At 42.5% G+C, this 18289-nt stretch overlaps 1 protein-coding gene and 2 long non-coding RNA genes across 4 annotated transcripts; 1 reads left to right on the top strand and 2 right to left on the bottom strand.

The window, feature by feature from the left end:
• Positions 1-1348: 1348 nt before the first annotated feature.
• LOC143524892 (uncharacterized) lies at positions 1349-3477 on the bottom strand. Its single transcript, XR_013133503.1, has 5 exons — positions 3339-3477; positions 2623-2739; positions 1847-2002; positions 1699-1759; positions 1349-1413 (listed from the first exon to the last, which is right to left on the bottom strand). It is a non-coding gene; the product is annotated as an uncharacterized LOC143524892 (long non-coding RNA).
• A 2189-nt stretch (positions 3478-5666) lies between these two features.
• Positions 5667-8548, bottom strand: LOC143524891 (uncharacterized). Its single transcript, XR_013133502.1, has 5 exons — positions 8342-8548; positions 7265-8236; positions 6719-6858; positions 5912-6114; positions 5667-5803 (listed from the first exon to the last, which is right to left on the bottom strand). It is a non-coding gene; the product is annotated as an uncharacterized LOC143524891 (long non-coding RNA).
• Positions 8549-9124: 576 nt separating this feature from the next.
• Positions 9125-17541, top strand: rabgef1 (RAB guanine nucleotide exchange factor (GEF) 1). 2 transcript variants are annotated; one of them, XM_077019475.1, is made up of 10 exons: positions 9125-9209; positions 10148-10389; positions 11021-11220; positions 12039-12161; positions 13444-13610; positions 14174-14255; positions 14729-14861; positions 15085-15176; positions 15269-15525; positions 15742-17541. In XM_077019475.1, the coding sequence occupies exons 2-10, from the start codon at positions 10208-10210 to the stop codon at positions 16129-16131; spliced, it is 1626 nt and encodes a 541-aa protein (XP_076875590.1). In that variant the 5' UTR covers positions 9125-9209; positions 10148-10207; the 3' UTR covers positions 16132-17541. The 2 variants fall into 2 exon arrangements, with proteins under 2 accessions (XP_076875590.1, XP_076875591.1); XM_077019476.1 differs by lacking the exon at positions 12039-12161.
• The last annotated feature ends 748 nt before the right edge of the window (positions 17542-18289 follow it).

Below are 18289 nucleotides of genomic sequence, written 5' to 3'. Positions count from 1 at the left end.
GTTTGAGTCCTCACCACGTTTAAACCAACGCGTCACCGCCGAGATCATACTGCAGAAAATCAGTAACTGTGATCATATACATCTAATCCTTAAAATAATACAATGTTGATGGTGCAAATGATTGTGCAAATTTTGACAATTTATCAGTCAAGTTATTTGTGTTAAGAACTTAAAAAAAAACAATTGTAGGCAATTTTGTAATTAAGCAATTGTAGTCAAGATTGTGAGAAGCTAGCAGGCCAGCAACATAGAAACACACACGTTGACCCCATTCAGTTTACAATTTATTATGAACCACTTTAATTTGCAATGATATTCTTTTTCTGGGGAACATTCATAATATCAAATATCTATAAATTAAAAGTGATTAAGAAAAACAAAACACAAATGTCAAGTATCATGGTCCAATAGAGTTTTAGCCCTCGGTGTGCAGGTCCGGACTTAAGTCATAAAGCCTACAGAAAACAAATACCAGATCTTATGTGAATGTTTGGTCCTTGCAGTCAGTTGTTACAAAACTAATACTTTTAATCCAACATGTAAGGAATTAATTAAAAATATATATTTAAACTTGTAGGTTAACAAAGTGAATTTTATTAAAAAGAAAAGCCTTTATGAAAACTTAAAAAAATATTAACCTTAAGTAAAAATATTGGAAGATTTCTATACATCACAAGAGTATTACAAACATTAATTAAAGTCAAGTAAATTTGTATTGTTACATGATGAACCTAAAATAAGATGAATCATTGGAAAAGGACATTGTGCTGTTACTTTCTGCCTCATGGCAAAGTTTATAGCCAGACATGTAATAGTAATGAGTGAAAATTACAAGATATTAAAACGTACTGTACATTGATTTTATTGGCATAGCCAGAGGCAAGTAAAGTTTCCGCTGCATAGCGACAGAGTCGTTCCTGTTTCTCAATAATTTTTTTTTTTTTTTACAAAAAAAACCCCTTGGCACTGGTTGTCAATGCTACTTTACTGGTTTAAAACATTAAATGAACCCATGTACAGCTCACCTGTTCTCAAGTGAAATTGTCAGTATAAAAACAAATACCTCTGGGAGCAACACGTCAAAAAGGAGGTCAAGGTTTGGGAAGTCATTTTGCATGTTTAGTGCCTTGAAAATTTTGTCAAGTAGCTGTTGTGTCTTATGGATGAGACATGGAACAATAAAGACAAATGTAATTGAATATAGCAAACAGAAGATACAGTAATGTTATATTAAACTTCAAATAAAAAAGGTTAAAAGATGTCCTGACTTACAACTTCATCACTGAAAGGGGTCATCCTTGGTTTGAGGCATTGTTTAAATTTTGGTGAAGTTTGTGGGTGCTTCCAAAGGTACCATGTGTGTTTGTGTATGTGTGATCGCTTTTGTCCTTTGTGAAGAGCCCCATGTATGGCCTGAGACAGATTTTGTTACACACACATTATTTATTAATAATCTATAAAACAAAAATCATTTAAAATCACTATCCAAAATTTTATCAGTTAATCAATGAATCAATTCAACATTCAATGGTTGTGTGAACAATCTAAGTAAAAGCAAGCTCTAGGGGGAAATATATTATATATTAATTGCAAGCTCTAGGGGGAAATATATTATATATTAATTAATAAATTACAAACTTCAACATTTGTTCAACTTTTCACTACACCATCTCACACAGTAAGAGTTGAAATACTTACCTTAATTTCATCATCAGTTAACAAAGCCTCCAAACCATCCTTGAGTAGAGTGTTTAGGGTGCTGTGATACAGATACAATTTATTGATCCAAGAAACACACACACACACACACACACACACACACACACACACAAATGCAGTTGCATACCTGTCATAGGTATATGGTTGTGTGGTTTCACAGCCACACTTAAATGATCCACGTTTGACATCTGCCTCTGACACTCCAGCACAATCAGTGTGCAACCAGCCTTTGCACAAGTCACACTGAACCCACTGGATTATGTCAACTTCAGGATAGAGAGACCTAAGACATGAATTGAAATGAGATCACTCTGTATTTTTATTTACATTCCATAAACACATTGCATGAAGTACATACCATTTTTGGCCCACTTTTTGGAATGTACACACGTTCAGTTTACTGGCCATGTGTGACGATGGGTGCGAGGCGAAGGACGAGACACAGATCCTTGCTTTAGCAGACGTCACGTTTATTTTCTACAACTATTGTGCAAGACAGCGCACGTAAAACATAGAACACTCACACTGAAACGTGTAGACTTAGACAACGACGAGCACAAGACACTGCGCGAACGCACATTAAATAGACAGACCACATCAACCCCACGTGATGACGAGACGAGCCACAGGTGAGACGGATAATGACAAGACGCACCCGCACCCACGGAGCTACACTGACGCAGACGAATAGACGCAGACAACGTTAAAACACGCCCCAAAGGAAGGGTTCGGGGACCGTAACGTGACACCATGCAATCTGTAGCATTTGTATTTGTCTTCTTAGTCTTTGCAGAGTCCTTTAAGAATGTAAGGTTAAAAATTATTATATATAAAAAAAATCTCAATTTTACCAAAGGTAATAAAAAAAGTTCAGGTACAGCAATCAGGATTCTTTTCACTAACCTCTATAACTACATCTTTCACCAATGTTGTAGCATGGTACCTCTGGAGATACTGTAGCTGTGAATGTTTTAGTGATTCTGATGTCATTTGTTTCCCTTGTAGTTCCATCTCTGCCATCTGTTTGCCATAAAACACAAAACAATAGCTACAATGCCTACGGTCCCTGATACAATTATGTGTTTAGTAAACAAACAGACATAAAAGAAGAGTGAAAAATTATTTTTTTTAATAAGCCTACCCAGTATCAAAAGTGCAGAGGAACTGACTAGCTCCCAAAATTTGAAGTTTGCCCAATTGGAATATTCTTTAGCTTTTTTTGGCTCAACTGGTAAATTTAATTTTTGCTTTGTAAAGGATATTTTACAAAGTAGAATGTCTTAGTAAGCTGAATAATGCAAGCCCTTGACATGTCAGAGTTCCTGCATCGTGAAATATATTTATTTATACACAAAATGAAATAAAGTGCAAGTGAACACTGGCTAGAGGGAATAGCTAGAGTGGTACAATCACACAATGCAGTTATGCCATTATCAATGAAAAATTAGGCTTTAGAAAACACATGTAGATCGAAGTGTGTTTAGTGGTTTTATTCACAAAATTTTGGATAGAATGACTGCACTTTACCAGCCAAAAGTATTTTTTACAGTACACGTCTTTGCTTCATGAACACCGCTCCAGTACAACTGGTTAATTCTAACCAATCAAGCTTGACTTACAGTGCATACAAATACCCCACAGTTGTCAGAATCTTGCTGGTGCCACTGTGTTGGATATTCCACTGTCCACTCTTTCAACTGCCAAACATCCTGAAAAACATGTCTAGAGGGGAGGGGGGGGTAGTAAAAAAGAGACAGCACTCTTTCAACAAACATCCTGTGAGAGTAAGAGTGAGAGAAAAAAGCATTATGTTTAAATTAAAAATTAATATCATTCATAAAGAACTTGTAAATCAGTAAATTTAGTAAATCAGTAAATCCATATCCTTTGTCACAACCTCCTTGTACCGGTACTTGTTCAGTGAATCATATATGCGAATCTTCTTTAAGTGTCCACAAAACACCTGTTAAAATAAATATCCCATTGGTTGCATATTAAGCCATTTACAGCAGATTGTACAACTCCACGTAGAGTAGAATGTCTTGCACTAACCCAAAGAATGAAGTGGTTTCCTGACTCAGGGGATAAATGACCCACAATGTGAGGAAACATCACAGTACTGTCTGGTTGAAGATTCTATTTGTGTAGAGTACAGCAGGTCCAGTCAATAATTGATCCATTTTATGCTGGTACACTGAAAAAAATAAACCATTGGCTGAATGTAATAAAATTGAATTAATCAATCACACAAACTTTTTTTCATTGACTCAATCTAAAAAACTAAATTCATTTAGTCAGGTCACGTTGAGGACCCCGGCCCCTCCCTTTTAGGCGTGTGTTTACGTTGTCCACATGTATCGTCTGCGTCTGTGGATCTTCGTGGTTGTGGTTACGTCTTGTGATAATCCGTCTCACCTGTGGCTCGTCTCGTAATCACGTGGGGCTAATGTGGTTTGTCTATTTAATGTGCGCTCACGCAGTGTCCTGTGCTCGTCGTTGTCTAAAGTTTACACGTATCTGTGAGTGTTGCATGTTCTTTGTGCGCTTTGCGTGCTATATGTAAAATAAAACTAAAGTGACGTCCGTCATAAGGAGGATTCTGTGTCTCGTCCTTCGTCGACCCACGAACGTCACAGTAAAGATATTTGTATCAGAATACTCACATTTTTGTTTGTTGATGCAATCTGTGCAACTCTGGCATTTACAGCCTATATTGAAGAGGATAAGTACATTTTATACACTGAACATTAATGAGAACATATTTCTTAATTAAAAATAGCAAACTTACATCATCTGTTAGCCAAGGTGTAGGTAGTTGCATATCCTCTGTTTCTTCATTAAGGTATTCAGGGGGACATATTGAATGGAGGTCTTTGACACTGGCATAACACAGTTCAAACTGCAATAGGGACCGTGTTGTACACTTCACGTCCGAGTATATTTCTGAAAGTTTCTCCTGTGGGAGGTGGGGGCACAATAGACATGATATTTAGTTAGTCCATTTCAATCACTGTACTTTGGTTAGAATTGTGTTAGTATCTTGAAAGAAAAATTAAAAGAATAAGCAAAACAATATTTTTACAGCACAGTTTGCTAGTATTTACCAGGGGTCTCTAATCTAAGGGGTCTTGATAATTAGATAAAACCACAATTTCAATTTAAAACCAGCCAAAATCTGCTTACCCTGTTTATTTTCAAGAAACTTTGATTCATCTGATGCCGTTGTTAACAGTTTTCTTCAAATGTTTTTTCTTCAAAAGAGTTTACTTGTCTGTGGAAATGTTTGTACATTATTGTGACTATTGGCATATGTGCAAAGTAGTCTCCATTTTACCAGTATGTAGTATCAAACTTGCCTGCACCAAAAAGATTGAGTCTCCCATCACTTCCAACTTCTGCAGATCCATGAGTCTGTCTCAACATTTTGTTCATGAATGATGTGTTTACTCTCTGATTATGCAAATGAAATACCAATCTGAGAAGGAACATGAAGTGAAAATCCTTGAGTTGGCACAAGAAGTAACGAGAATTTCCAAGCTCTCTGTTAAGTTGCTCTGCCACAGAGGCCAAGGCAAATGAATCTCAAGCTCTTTTGAACTAGCTTTTGCCAAGTTTTCTTCTGTTGCATCACAGAGTTTACCATCAAAGGGTTGAAAACACCTTTGTCTGGTTCGATTGTTTGCATGTTTTGCCACCTGCCCAGCTATGTCAGAGATATAAATTGTTGGTGGATTCTTGAAACTCAACAATGCATCCACGTGATCTCTGGCTGATTCTTGCCACCAGAGTGGTGAAGAATAATACACAACAGAGTGAGGACAGTCAACATGCAGAACTCCACAGTGCACACACACACACACACACACACACACACACACACACACACACACACACACAATAAAATACATATGCATACATACACACACGGATACAATATAATTACCTCCTTCATGGGGCTCTTCATTTTGGGGTAGACTTCTTTATACAGCAGGAGCTCCTCAAGACGATTAATCATGTCTGAGATTGAGCCTTCAGGTGACACACCAAGCTCAATGCATGCTGAGGTCAGCTCACTTTTGGAATGCTAAAAATTAAACAAAACCAATAACAGTTTTGAGTCAGTTTCTTGCTTTAGACCTGTCCATATAAACCTGTCCATATAGACAATGTCATGATAAATAATTAAGATAACCTTCTTGGACTCAAGGATTTTGAGCACGGTGTCCTCCAAAGAAGAGGAATGTTTCGTTATTGAGGAGTCATTTAGACGCTTTGAAAATCCTTTAAGAACCTCAGTTTTGGGCACCGTCACTCCTGTTCTACATGACTCACTAATCCATAAGGCAAATGCAGAATATGATAGTTCACTAGAGTAAGGATTCTTCTCCTTTGCCCCTAAACAAAGGGTAACAATGAAGGGAATAGACAACAGTTGTTAAATAAAACAGACATGTCTGGATGTATATAGGTTGTCATTTAGACAAGTTATACAAAGATGAGCAAGACCTGCAGAAGAAATAAAAAAACTGATGCAGACAGACACACACACTGCCCCCACGGGACCACCACAGAGCAGATATTACATGGGGGTGGATAATTTTAGAATTAGAATAGATTTGTGAATATCAAACTCTGAGTTATTGATAAATGAGAAATTCATGGGACATTTTTTGGACTTACAGTTTTAGGATCTTTAAAGAAAGTATTAATTTAATCAAGTGTGGGAGCAAAAATCTACAGCAGGGGTCACCTATGTGTTATCCTGTGTTGCTGCAAATTTTCATTACAACAGGTGGATCACCTCATTAATTAATTATTAATTTATTTATTCAAACAAACTACCTAATCAATTGGAATCAGATCAGATGCTGTTTGATTGAATGAAAACTTGCAGCCACACTGGTCCTATGTAGACAAGACTTATGACCAAATTTAGTAGAAGAGGGTTGATGGCTGTTGATAATTTTTTCTGTTATGAAAAAAAGAAATTAATGTATACCTTCAGCGCAAAAGTCATCATTGAATACAGAGGAATGCTCAGAATTACTTTGTTATTAAAATTGTGAAATCCTGATGTGTAGTCATGAAACCTGACTGGGGTTTTACACACCATGCAATTCTTCTCATAGACATGAACACCTGTAATTGAAGAGATTAACTTAAATACAGTAGTTAGTTACTAAAATAATCTGGTCAGCAGCAGAAGACAGAATAAGCCGACCATTGCTTAGGTTATAACTAGGTGAGCTTCAGTCCTGGAGGGCCAGAGTACACAATTTGATGATTTGCTTACTCTAAACCACACAACTGTTAACAACTGCACATGCTGTTTATTTCCACGATAATTTGTGCTAAAAACAGGAGGTTTTTCCAAGACAGAACTAAATAACCCGATGACCGTGATGGTTACACGGTGACGCCCCAGAACCAGAACTATACTGCTAGTTCTACCCATTTTTTATTGTTCAGCCTTGCAACCCTAAAATGATATTTAAATGTCATGAAATTATATTAATCATTTTAGAAAAACAGTAAATGCACAAACCTTTTATCACTGAAAGCAGATAATAAATGGTTGCATTTGTTGTGACAAGTCTTGGCTCTGATAGACCAGGTAGTGTAGGGCCTGGGCAGTATGGACATACTGTCTCCGTTGGTTTGAACGTGCCAAGCACAGGTCTAGAGTGATTCTTGAGATCCTGGGGCAAGTTCTCAGGGATTCGTTTACTTTCCCAAAAGTACTGGGTCATGGCAATGATTTGATCTGATGTGGGACAATTCACGTTTTCACCATTAGATTCTGTGTCGCTGCCATGGTCAGAGAGGCCTTCTGCATTAGACTTTGTGCTTTCCATCAGTAATTCTTCCCTCTCCTGGTAAAGGCACCACATAGAGAGTCATATGTGAACACAGCGGCTTGTCTTTTTGTCTTTACAGCAACAATACCACAGCCCTGTTCTTTTGTCAAAAGTTACCCTGGTTCGTCCAAAAAGACACCAAGTAGCTCTTGTTCCAGTAAATACTGAAAAGTATATGTATCTAGAGGAATATCCATACATTTCATAAAAAAACTGGGTAAACAGAACAAACTCCTTCCCTGGAAGCCAAATTATCTATTTTAGTGCATTCATTTTTCCTTTGTGTTGACACAAGACCTTTATTCAGCATGGCTTGTATGGATTCCTGGTTGAGATTTTCTGGAGCCACATATGAAGGAGCAAATGAAACCCTCTTTAGATGTTCACATTCTGCTCCAGGCCTCCCACTCAGTTTAGCAAGTGACATGAACTCTCTGCAGTCCCCAACCTCACAGGCAATAATCTGGGAACTAGTGCACTTGCAAACATGTATTGGTACTCTCTGACCACGATTTTGTTTTGCAGTCATGAAGATACCTTGTTCAACATCAGCACAGAATATGGGTTCTGGCTCTGTTGTGGAAGGCAACCAGATTGACCCTCAAGTGCAGCATTTAGCAAGGAGGATGTCTCCACTGCTGTTCTGCATCTGTCTTGCACTGCAAATGAAAGGGACAAAAGCAGATCTTGGAGTTCTGCATTTAACTAGAAACCATTTTAGGGTTTTGGCCATACGTCTACAATTAGTACAAGAACACACTCACCTGTCCTTAACAGAAGTGCCACTCCAGGCTGCGATTTCAGAGTAGGTCTATTTTGAACGGAGAGTCATGCATGATCGCACACTGTAATGTAGGACAATCATGATGCAGCTGCACTGCTGAACGGTTTCCTCTGCAGAGTGGAGAGTGTTCACCATTTCTCTTTGCATGAGTGCACGGCTATATCAACAAACAATATCGTAAGTGGATTTAGACTGACATTTGTTTTCTGTGACAGATTTAAAAACCGACTCAAATGTAATTAGGGTAAAACGTCAAATAAAAAAGAGGAAATCAAATACAGAATGCTGTGAGTTTGAAGAATCCCATTAAGGCTGAAGTGTAGCGTGTTTGGTTTGCACTGTGTCAACCAGACCTGCGATCCAGTACTATCATTTGATGGAAATGTAAATGCTTTCTAACATAATGCTCATTAAAAACGTTTACCTATGCAGTCTGAAAATCTGTGTTAACTCATACACTGCTACGTCAGCAACTATCTCTTCCCTAACATCCCTTGATCATTTGAATGACAAAGTCCTCACAGGAAACATCTAAACGCAGAGGGAGGTGGTGATGTACATGTTCATTAAAGTATCAATGACACCCAGCCAGTCTTTAATCTCTTCAGGAGGGTAAGTATTGGCTTTCCATAAGTACCCGGCGTGTATCATGGCAGTACAGTAGTGTAGTTTTGGGGACACATGGGAGGAGCACGCTGGCATTTAATGGTCACACTGCCCCGCTGATTGGTCAGATTTGGCCCTTTAGCCCCACCCACATTTGCTGCCGCCCACGTGATGGTGGGACGCCAGCGCGTGAGTCGGCGTCACTGTGCTGTTGTCCTGGGGACGTGGAGTCGGAGCGTCAGGTAGTCAGTCGCTGAATAAAGCTGCTTCACTTTTTTGCCTTTATGCATTTCCAGCGTTTCTTAGACAAGATACGCAGCTGAAGTTTGTGAAATAATTTTTATATGTTACATTTAGCTGTGTGCGTGCAGGCCAACAACTGTTCGAAATGCTAGCAGCTAGTTAGCAGCTAGCTTGTTATGCTAACGTCAGTTCGCTTCGTCATATCGTCGTCAGTTTGTTCAGTTACCCCAGCTAGTCAACAAACAAACAAACAGACAAACAGCACTTTACATCATCTGTACGATGTACCGTGGGCATATTTTCATCAAACAAAGTCGTCTTGTGTTCACGAGCTAGCTGGAGTTAGCCACAGATGAGGTTGTGTGTCCAAGTGGGTTTCTGGGCTCATAACGGACTTGAGTCAGTTTATCAGCTGGGTTCATGATCTTTTAATGGTTTTGGTGGTTTTAATGGTTTAAAATAGCAGAGAGGCTGATGTAATGTCTATGAGAGGGGCGACCACCAAACTACCGAATAACCCGGAACCACAATAGGGAAATATAATCCTAATGTGATGTGATTCTCAGCATGGGAATTGGCCACGTTTGTAAATATGTAACACACATGTGGTCAGGTAGACCTCTCCACCAGGAACATGTAGACTCACAGATCGTCTCCTCTCTGCAGCTGAAACGCAGTGTCAGCTCATCAATTCTGCTGGCTGCTTCAGAAACTGCTTAAGGACCTTCCCAGCAGCGAGGGCCCACTTCCCCCAGGCCTTTACATCCTGTTTTGGAAAGATTGTTCCCTTTTGTCCCCCCTCAGCTCTTCACGCTGTCTTGCTCTCATGTAGATGCCGTGAATAAGTTCCGCTTGTAGCGGTGAATATTTTGATCCGTGTGTTTTACGCTGCTAACGTGACCCATTTCTTTTGCTTACTCTCTGATTCATTGTAAAGGTGCTGGTGGAAACAGATTTGTGTGCTCACTGTGGATCTACCCGGCACAGCTCCACGTACATGATGAGTCAGCGTTCTGAACGCCGAGGGATCCATGTGGACCAGTCGGAGCTGCTGTGTAAGAAAGGCTGTGGCTACTATGGCAATGCAGCCTGGCAGGGCTTGTGCTCGAAGTGCTGGCGGGAAGAATACCAGCGAGCGCGCCAGAGACAGATCCAGGAGGACTGGGCCCTGGCAGAGAAGTGAGTGGGCCCACTCAGAACCGCACTGCACAGTCAAATCTTAGCCCACAGTAGTAGATGCACGTCAGCTTGAAGCACTCTGTAGCAGATGCACGTCACTTCATTTCTCAGTAAGACTAATGGAAGCATCTATGTACCTCATTATTCGGCTGTGACTATTCATGGCCTTTCGTAAATTGTGAAATTGTAAATATTTATCAAATGTGATTTTCTCCCCAATCAAAATTTGTCCTCTGCATTTACTCATTTGTGCAGTGATAACACACACACACACTAGTGATTACTAGGGGGCTGTGGTGCACACACACACACTAGTGATTACTAGGGGGCTGTGGTGCACACACACACACTAGTGATCACTAGGGGTCTGTGGTGCACACGTGCCCAGAGCGGTGGGCAGCCCTAGCCTGGTGCCCGGGGAGCAGTTTGGGTTAGGTGCCTTGCTCAAGGCACCTCAGTCATGACCTCAGGCCTGGGAATCGAACCCACAACCCTCTGGTCACAAGACCAGTTATCTAACCACCACAGTTAACCATTACAGTTAATAATCCTATACATCCAGTTGTTCATAAAATCTCACGTGCTGTGGGTACATCACGATGACATCATCAGCCTGTGTTCCACACCGCAGGCTGCAGCGGGAGGAGGAAGCCGCCGCCTACGCCAGCAGCCATGGCAACCAGGCCCCGCCCCGCTCCCAGACCTCTCAGACTCCGCCCTCTCTTGCACCCTTCTCCAAGTTTGAGGAGAAGAAGACCAACGAGAAGACTCGCAAGGTCACCACGGTGAAGAAGTTCTTCAGTCCGTCGTCCCGCACGGCATCCAAGAAAGGTAGTATGTGTTTCGGGGGGAGCATTGTTAGCACAGCGGCACGTTTCCTTCCAGCCCCTGTGAGACTGGCTGTGTCTTTCCCATTGTGCTCTTTATTTTCTTCTGCAGGAAAATTACTTCAAATTTTTCTACTGAACATTTTTGAGTCACTTTGAGAGCCCAGTGTGCTAATTCAGCTCCAGTGTTTTTGTTGTTGTTTGAGGATAAAAAAGAGGAATGTGCCAAACTGCTTTTCTCTCTATCTGTTATCAGCTGTTATCTGAGGTTTGGAATTCAGTGCAGCTTGTGTGTTTGTCTGGCTGGGCGTTGTAGACTAGTCCCTCCTCTGTAGCCCACTGGTTGCTCCTCAAACTGTTTTAGCACCACCACCATCCATCCTTTCCCAGAAACTACGCCCGTGTCCATCACATCCCGTCCCAATGGTGTCAAACCCCCTTCAGCTGTTGTCTCTCCCCTCTGCTCTTTGATATGTCTGGTGTCCTGGTGCACCAGAGGCCTGTGTTGAATGTACTAAAGCCAAACACAAATGACTCTTTTTGGTTTCATTTCTTCATTCACATGTCATTTGCTCATTATGATTCCTTTTGTGTCCCTTTACCGCAGTGTTGTGAGTGAGTTGAACATGTCACCATATTTATTTAGTTGATTGTTTACTTTTTTGTTTTTGATCATTTTTTTACAAAAACATTTCAACACCACTCCACCCGCATCTTTTTTTCCTGTTGTTTTTCTTTTCTGCCCCCAAACCCCCCCCCCCCCCCCCCCCCCCCCCCCCCGTCCCCACATTCCACCCACCCCCTGCCCCGGGTCTGCCCCAGTGTTCTCTGAGAGGGCGAGAGTGGACAAGGCGCAGGGCAGGAGGGGCAGCCATGGTGAGGCTCTCCTGCGGGACCTGAGGGGCATTTTTACGCAGCCCTGGGAGATGGGCTCCCCCGCGGAAGGTAACGCCCCCCTGACCGAGTGCCCCGTCTGGCCCAGTCTGCTCTCCGCTCTGGGCCGCCTGGGTTGAAGTGACTCTTCAGTACTTTTGTGTGATCGCTGTGGACTGAGGACCAGAGGAGCGTGGGCTTCTGAGCCTGGTTTCCCAAAAGCACCAGGGCCGCACACATCGTAGTGAGATACGGCTGCAATGGAAGACTTTGTGTTTAACGCCGCAGTGCTTTTGGGAAGTCGAGCACAGAGGACGTCTCCTCTCTTTGGGTCACTCCTGTCAGACTCATTCTCATAGCTGTGTGGAACTGGGGCTTATGTTGAAGTTTATTGTGCACAGCAGCTCCAACGGCCTCCTGGGCTCCAGCCTCTTACTGGTGAGAGAAGCACCGCGCACGTTTGCGCAAAGAAACAAATCTTTTCGTTTGCATTTTGGTCAATTTTATTGCAAATTGTAGACAGACTGAAGTAAATGGACTTGAGGACAGATGTGTACTGATGCCCAGGCTAGCTGCTGTGACGGTATCACTGGTGTTTTATTCATCCTTGGTCATGTGGTTGGGAGCTGCTGACCAGCAGTCTACTTGCGCTCAGAGCTGTGTGCTTTCTGACTTTCTTGTGGTTTTTGTGTGTGTGGGGGGGGTGTCTTTTGGCTCACTGGTGTCTGTGTCTCATCATGCTGTCGTGCGTGTGGCGGACAGCACTGGTGTCTCGGCTGAGAGGTGGGTGACCACTGCCCTGGCTCTGTGCAAAAAAGAAAAACCTACACACAACCCAAACACTTGGTGTAAATTAGACCATAAATGCTGTTTTCAGATCTGTGCAAGGTGAATGCGTAATACCTTTTGTCTAATAACATCAAAATTATATGCTTAACAAGAAAATCCTGCATTGGAATTTGTAGCATGTATAATTCGTTTGTTGTGCCCCTTCAAAAGAATCAGATTAGCATGTTTTTTGTTTGTTTGCTTGTTTTATCATGGACTGCCTATTGTAAACAACACTCAAGTCTTTCCTGGATGTCTGTATGGCCGCGGATCAGTGTGTAGTTTTAGAGGGTCCCAGGGTTCAGGTGAAACTACATACCTGCAGCTGTAGGACATGCAGTTCAGTGTCTGAATGTTCAGGTGTGGCTGCTTCCCACCAGGTGTGCAGTCACCTTTTGGAAGAGCGCCACTGAAACACCCAGGGCACCTGCTGTCTTGCGCTTGTGTAGATTAACACTTCAATGTGTGTGTGTGTGTGTGTGTGTGTGTGTGTGTGTGTGTGTGTGTGTGTGTGTGACCCATCCAGAGAGTCACGAGGCAAAGTCACACAGTCCGTCGATTCCACGCCAGCTGAGTGTGGACTCGGACCGCGTGTCAAGGGAATTTGTGGAGTTTCTAAAGAACCTGCAGAAACCGGGACGTGAAATCCATAAACAGAGTCGTCTGTTCATAGAGGGCATGGCCACCAAGAAGGTTTGTCTCCCATGTGTGTCTTCTTCTCATTACAAGGAGGTGTCACACCATCAAATAAAAACAGTATTAAACCTTACAAAACCATTTAAATGTTTTAATATAACCTCTTTGGGGGGGATGTGCATGCGCATGTGTGTAATATGTATTACATACACATATACACAATGTACAAGTTTTCCAGAAAGGTGTAGACTCGCCCACCAATAAACCAGGCTCATTGGTACGATGCATTGATCTGTGATCTGTTGTTCAGAAAGACTGAATGTGATTCATCTTGTCTGATAAACCGAGCCTCGCCTGCTCATTTGGGGTGTGTTGTGCTGACAGGAGCAGAGATTGGATCCTAGTTGATGCCACATGCTGTTTGGATTTTAGTCTTTGAATGGGTCAGGTGTAGGGCAATAAACACATTTTTCTGAGGGAAACGAAAGGCAGCAAATACTAGGAAAAGCAGTATTCATGGTCAATTAAATATTTATTCAAGTCTCCCAACCTGCTGTGGCATAATGCTGTTAAGCTTTTGTGCTGAAATACACTGTTATGATTGGTTTTGTATCTTTCAGGACCTTGGTGCTGACGAGCTCTCTGAGTGTGTGCAGGATTTCTACCAGAACATGTCCGATCGACTCCTGTCCCATTTTAAAGGTGCGACGCTTTGATAATGTGATTAGTCAGCAAATAATTAATTATGCTAATGATTTAATTATTAAATTATATATTATATATATAAACTAATTATGCTTTTACAAAGTCCCACTTTTTCCTAGGATAAACTTTGTGTTTTCTAATTCTCAAACATTTCCAAATGATTTCTTATCAGCCAGATAGGCAGTCGTTATGTGAAGACACAGGTCATTAGAAATGGTCATTCATTCACCTTTTAGTGCAGTTCAGTAATCCTGAATTCAATCACAAGCATAAACAATGTACCTGGCAGACATTAATAAAGGTTTATGTAGAAATTCATATAGTTTTCATATTATTTGTTCACTCTAGACATCGTCATTGTTTTCAGAAACCAAGTGTTTTGTGTTTAGAAGTTAGTTAGAAATGCTATTGGTATCAAGTCTGAAATGATAAATATGAGATATTGGGTTTCTCCACCAATGGTCCTTCAGGATCTTCTGAGAAGGTGGAGCGGGTGATGGATCAAGTGGAGAAATACATCATGACTCGCCTCTATAAGAGTGTCTTCTGTCCTGAGACAACCGATGATGAGAAAAAGGACCTGGCTACGCAACACAGGATCCGGTGAGGCCTTGGGTGTGGACACGCCTCCCTGGGTGTGGACACGCCTCCCTGGGTGTGGACACGCCTCCATCATTGTTCAGGCCATTAGTGATGGACTGTCAATTCATGAATCACCAATGGTCTTCTCATAACGTTTTTGTGTCTGTTGAGGTTCCTGAGTGTGTTGGGGGGTGAATTAGTGTTTGGAGTGTGGTTGATAATTCTGATGGTGCTGTATTTACAGGGCCTTACACTGGGTGACCATTCAGATGCTGTGTGTTCCTGTGGATGAGGAGATCCCAGAAGTGGCTGACAGCGTTGTGAAGGCCATCACAGGTCAGGCGCCAGCACCCAGATCCCAAGTCCTCTTTCCTGGGAAGTTTCCGAGATATGTCCAATGTGTGTGTTGCATTTTCCCGCCCTCACAGATGTCATCGAGATGGACTCCAGACGTGTACCCAGGGACAAGCTGGCCTGCATCACCAGCTGCAGCAAACACATCTTCAACGCAATCAGGGTGACTAAGGGGGAGCCGGCGTCTGCCGACGACTTCCTTCCCGCCCTAATCTTCATCGTGCTGAAGGCCAACCCTCCTCGTCTCTACTCCAACATCCAGTACATCACACGCTTCTGCACGCCGAGTCGTCTCATGGCCGGGGAGGACGGCTACTACTTCACCAACCTGGTGAGGCCTCAAACTTCTCCCTCTGTTCGTACTGCACAACGCTGCTTACTGCACCGACCCCTCACAAGTTCTCACCACAACGACGAAAAACTTGAACTCTGTTAACTTGAACGTTCAGTTAACTTTAATTACAAAGTCTAGGACTAATAATTGAGTCTGAAGTCATATTTCGGTGGTCTTTACTGTAGCGATCTTCCTTCTCCCTCCCTGTCGCAGTGCTGTGCAGTGGCGTTCATTGAGAAGCTGGACGCCCACTCCCTGAACCTGACTCCCGAAGACTTTGAGCGCTACATGTCTGGCCAGGTGTCCCCGCGAGGACAAGGGGAGGCGTGTCCCTGGCCCCATTCCGGCCCCGCCCTCTCCCAGCTCCACCGCAACCTGGAGCTGCTCTCGTCCCTGGAGACGCGGCAGCAGCAGGTGCTAGACGGTGCCCACAGCCTGCAGGCGGAGCTCTGCTCCTGGCAGGAGAGCGTGGGCCGCGAGGTGCAGGAGATCCTGGAGAAATACCCGCTGGAGATCAAACCTCGCACCTCTGCCATCGACGCCGACAACGTGGAGAGCGACCTGCTGCCCCCGCCCCTCCAGCCGCAGGTGTTTGCGGGGTAGTGCTCGGGGCGAAGCCACGCCCTTCGCCGGGCCTTCTGGGACGGGCGAGGCTGCTTGCGTACTTGGACAGGTTCCAAGGTCCACGGTCTTACCAAGGGAAGTGTGTGAGGGCCCTGGGCTGTCTGGCCTGGCGTGTGCCACCTCGGCCGACTTCACCTGGATTTGGATGAGGGGGAGGTGGGGGTGCTTTTTGCCTTCTGCGTTTCTTCTGAGCTTTTGCACTTTGTTTTTACATAACGTGGACTAACATTTTGCTGCCCTTAGAGCTGCATGAAAGGTGAGGTGAGACGTTTCTGAGGAACTGAGTGAGGCTTTGTGTCCTTTACCTCCACCTGTAGGCCCCACGGTAGCATCTACAGGTTACATTACTGAGAAATGGCTAAAACTAAGAGCTGATCCTCGGGTGAAAGCAACTCACACAACAGTGAATTTGCTTTACTGGTTCTGTTCTTTAACGTGCACGCACACACACACACACACACACACACACGCATGCATGCATGCACATAGAGATCCTCTCAAATCACATACTAAAGTGTAGGAACGTCCCCTCTACTTGGACTACTTTTAAGGGAGTTTGAACCCTTTCTGAATGCTTGAAATTATATGGGGAAATATTGATTCAATGAGATTATATTGCTTCAGGTACAAGTATATGGTACCTTTTTTTGGAAAATGGAAAATCTTAAATTATATTTTACTGTTAACATTAATGTACTGTACTGTGGTATAGAGTCAGTGTCAACATAAGCCAACACTAGTTAATAATATTGAACTGTTATTCAGTTTGGCCTTTGCTATTACATTAATTATAGAATGTAGACAGCTATGAAATATAAACACTCCTCTGTATATTAAGTGAGAGATTAAACATCTAAAAATTAAGCACATTGTATGTACTAGATTGGGTTGTTTATTATCGTTTGTTTTTATTGCATGGTTGAACCAAGTCTTTTAGTGGTGCAGTTCTGATGCCTGTGTCAGGAACAGTGTCACCCCTATTGCTGTGTGTTGCAATGCAGTTTAGTGTATGAACACAGTGTACGTGCTCAGAGACTGCAGTGCTCACTTTTATGTGATCTTGCCGTTCTTAAGAACACCTGTTCCTAACTGAAGCTTTAACTGGGGGGACAGTTGGACATTATGCATTGTTTTGTTTAATCTGCTTTTATGGATAACTGATGACTACATTTTTGGTTTTCACACTCCTCACAGCAGCGTATGGTACACACATTATAATGGAGTCATCACGGTGGCAAAAGAATCATCTGTGCACACATGTAACATTTTAAATGCTTTATTTGTAAATTACAAATAACTTTGGAGTGGAGTTGCACTGTTTTGCATTGTAAAAGAGTAAATAAAATATTTGTAAAGAATAAATAAAGCCAGTGTGAAGATAAAACCCAAGGTGCCAAGTTTCAGGCTGTTTAGTTTGTGTGAACACTTCTCAACACTGACATCTTGTGGTTGATTTTAAACGATATAGACTCGCTATGATGACCAGTGTCGCAGGTAAATCAAGGTGTGTGTGTGTTTAACATGCTCTGCGTCTGCTTTGATAGAATTGATCAGATAACATTATCCTTTAGGCTTTATCAGTTACTAATTTACCTTACTATGTCTTTACGTACGGTTAACATGACGAGTAGACGTATACTGACCTGAGGTCAGCGGTTTTACTGACTATTCACAAATAACGCACTTTCTTTTGCAAAATTCAAGAATTTCTCTTTAAAAGATAATCTCAGTGGGTATAACCTCTTACAAGCCCATCTGGGACTTTCCAAAATGGTCCATTTAATAAGTCCCCCCGTCCGCCTGATGTTGGCCTGTCCCTGGCTGTTACCTGTCTCCAGACTCCTAGAATATGGGTCAGTGTCCCCCGGGGGAGGGAAGCAAACGGGTCTTCTCCTATTTCTCTCTTCAGTACCGTCTTTGCATTTGCTCCGAGATGATTTCAGCCTTGAAGTTCTGTTTCTACATCTGATATTTTTACAGTAGTCATGTGTAACATTTAATACACGTAAATCGATTATTTACAATCTATTTTCCCCGTGCATAACCTCCAGTGTAGCCTACATCTGAGTCCGCTGCTTCAAGGACGTGCTCCACTTTTTGAATAAAGCCCTGAGCCGGTTGAGTCCACAGCTCTGCG

The sequence above is a fragment of the Brachyhypopomus gauderio genome, chromosome 10, assembly GCF_052324685.1.
Source record: "Brachyhypopomus gauderio isolate BG-103 chromosome 10, BGAUD_0.2, whole genome shotgun sequence".
NCBI classification, from domain to species: Eukaryota; Metazoa; Chordata; class Actinopteri; order Gymnotiformes; family Hypopomidae; genus Brachyhypopomus; species Brachyhypopomus gauderio.
The sequence above is the reverse complement of the archived record's forward strand: the minus strand, read 5'-3'. Positions and strand labels throughout refer to the sequence as shown.

Bases quoted from the DNA above. Each gene is read 5' to 3' on its own strand.
- rabgef1 (XM_077019475.1), top strand. From the start codon at position 10,208: ATGATGAGTCAGCGTTCTGAACGCCGAGGGATCCATGTGGACCAGTCG. The intron at 14,256-14,728 runs GTGCGACGCTTT...ATGGTCCTTCAG, and splicing joins ACTCCTGTCCCATTTTAAAG to GATCTTCTGAGAAGGTGGAG. The intron at 15,526-15,741 runs GTGAGGCCTCAA...TCCCTGTCGCAG, and splicing joins GCTACTACTTCACCAACCTG to TGCTGTGCAGTGGCGTTCAT.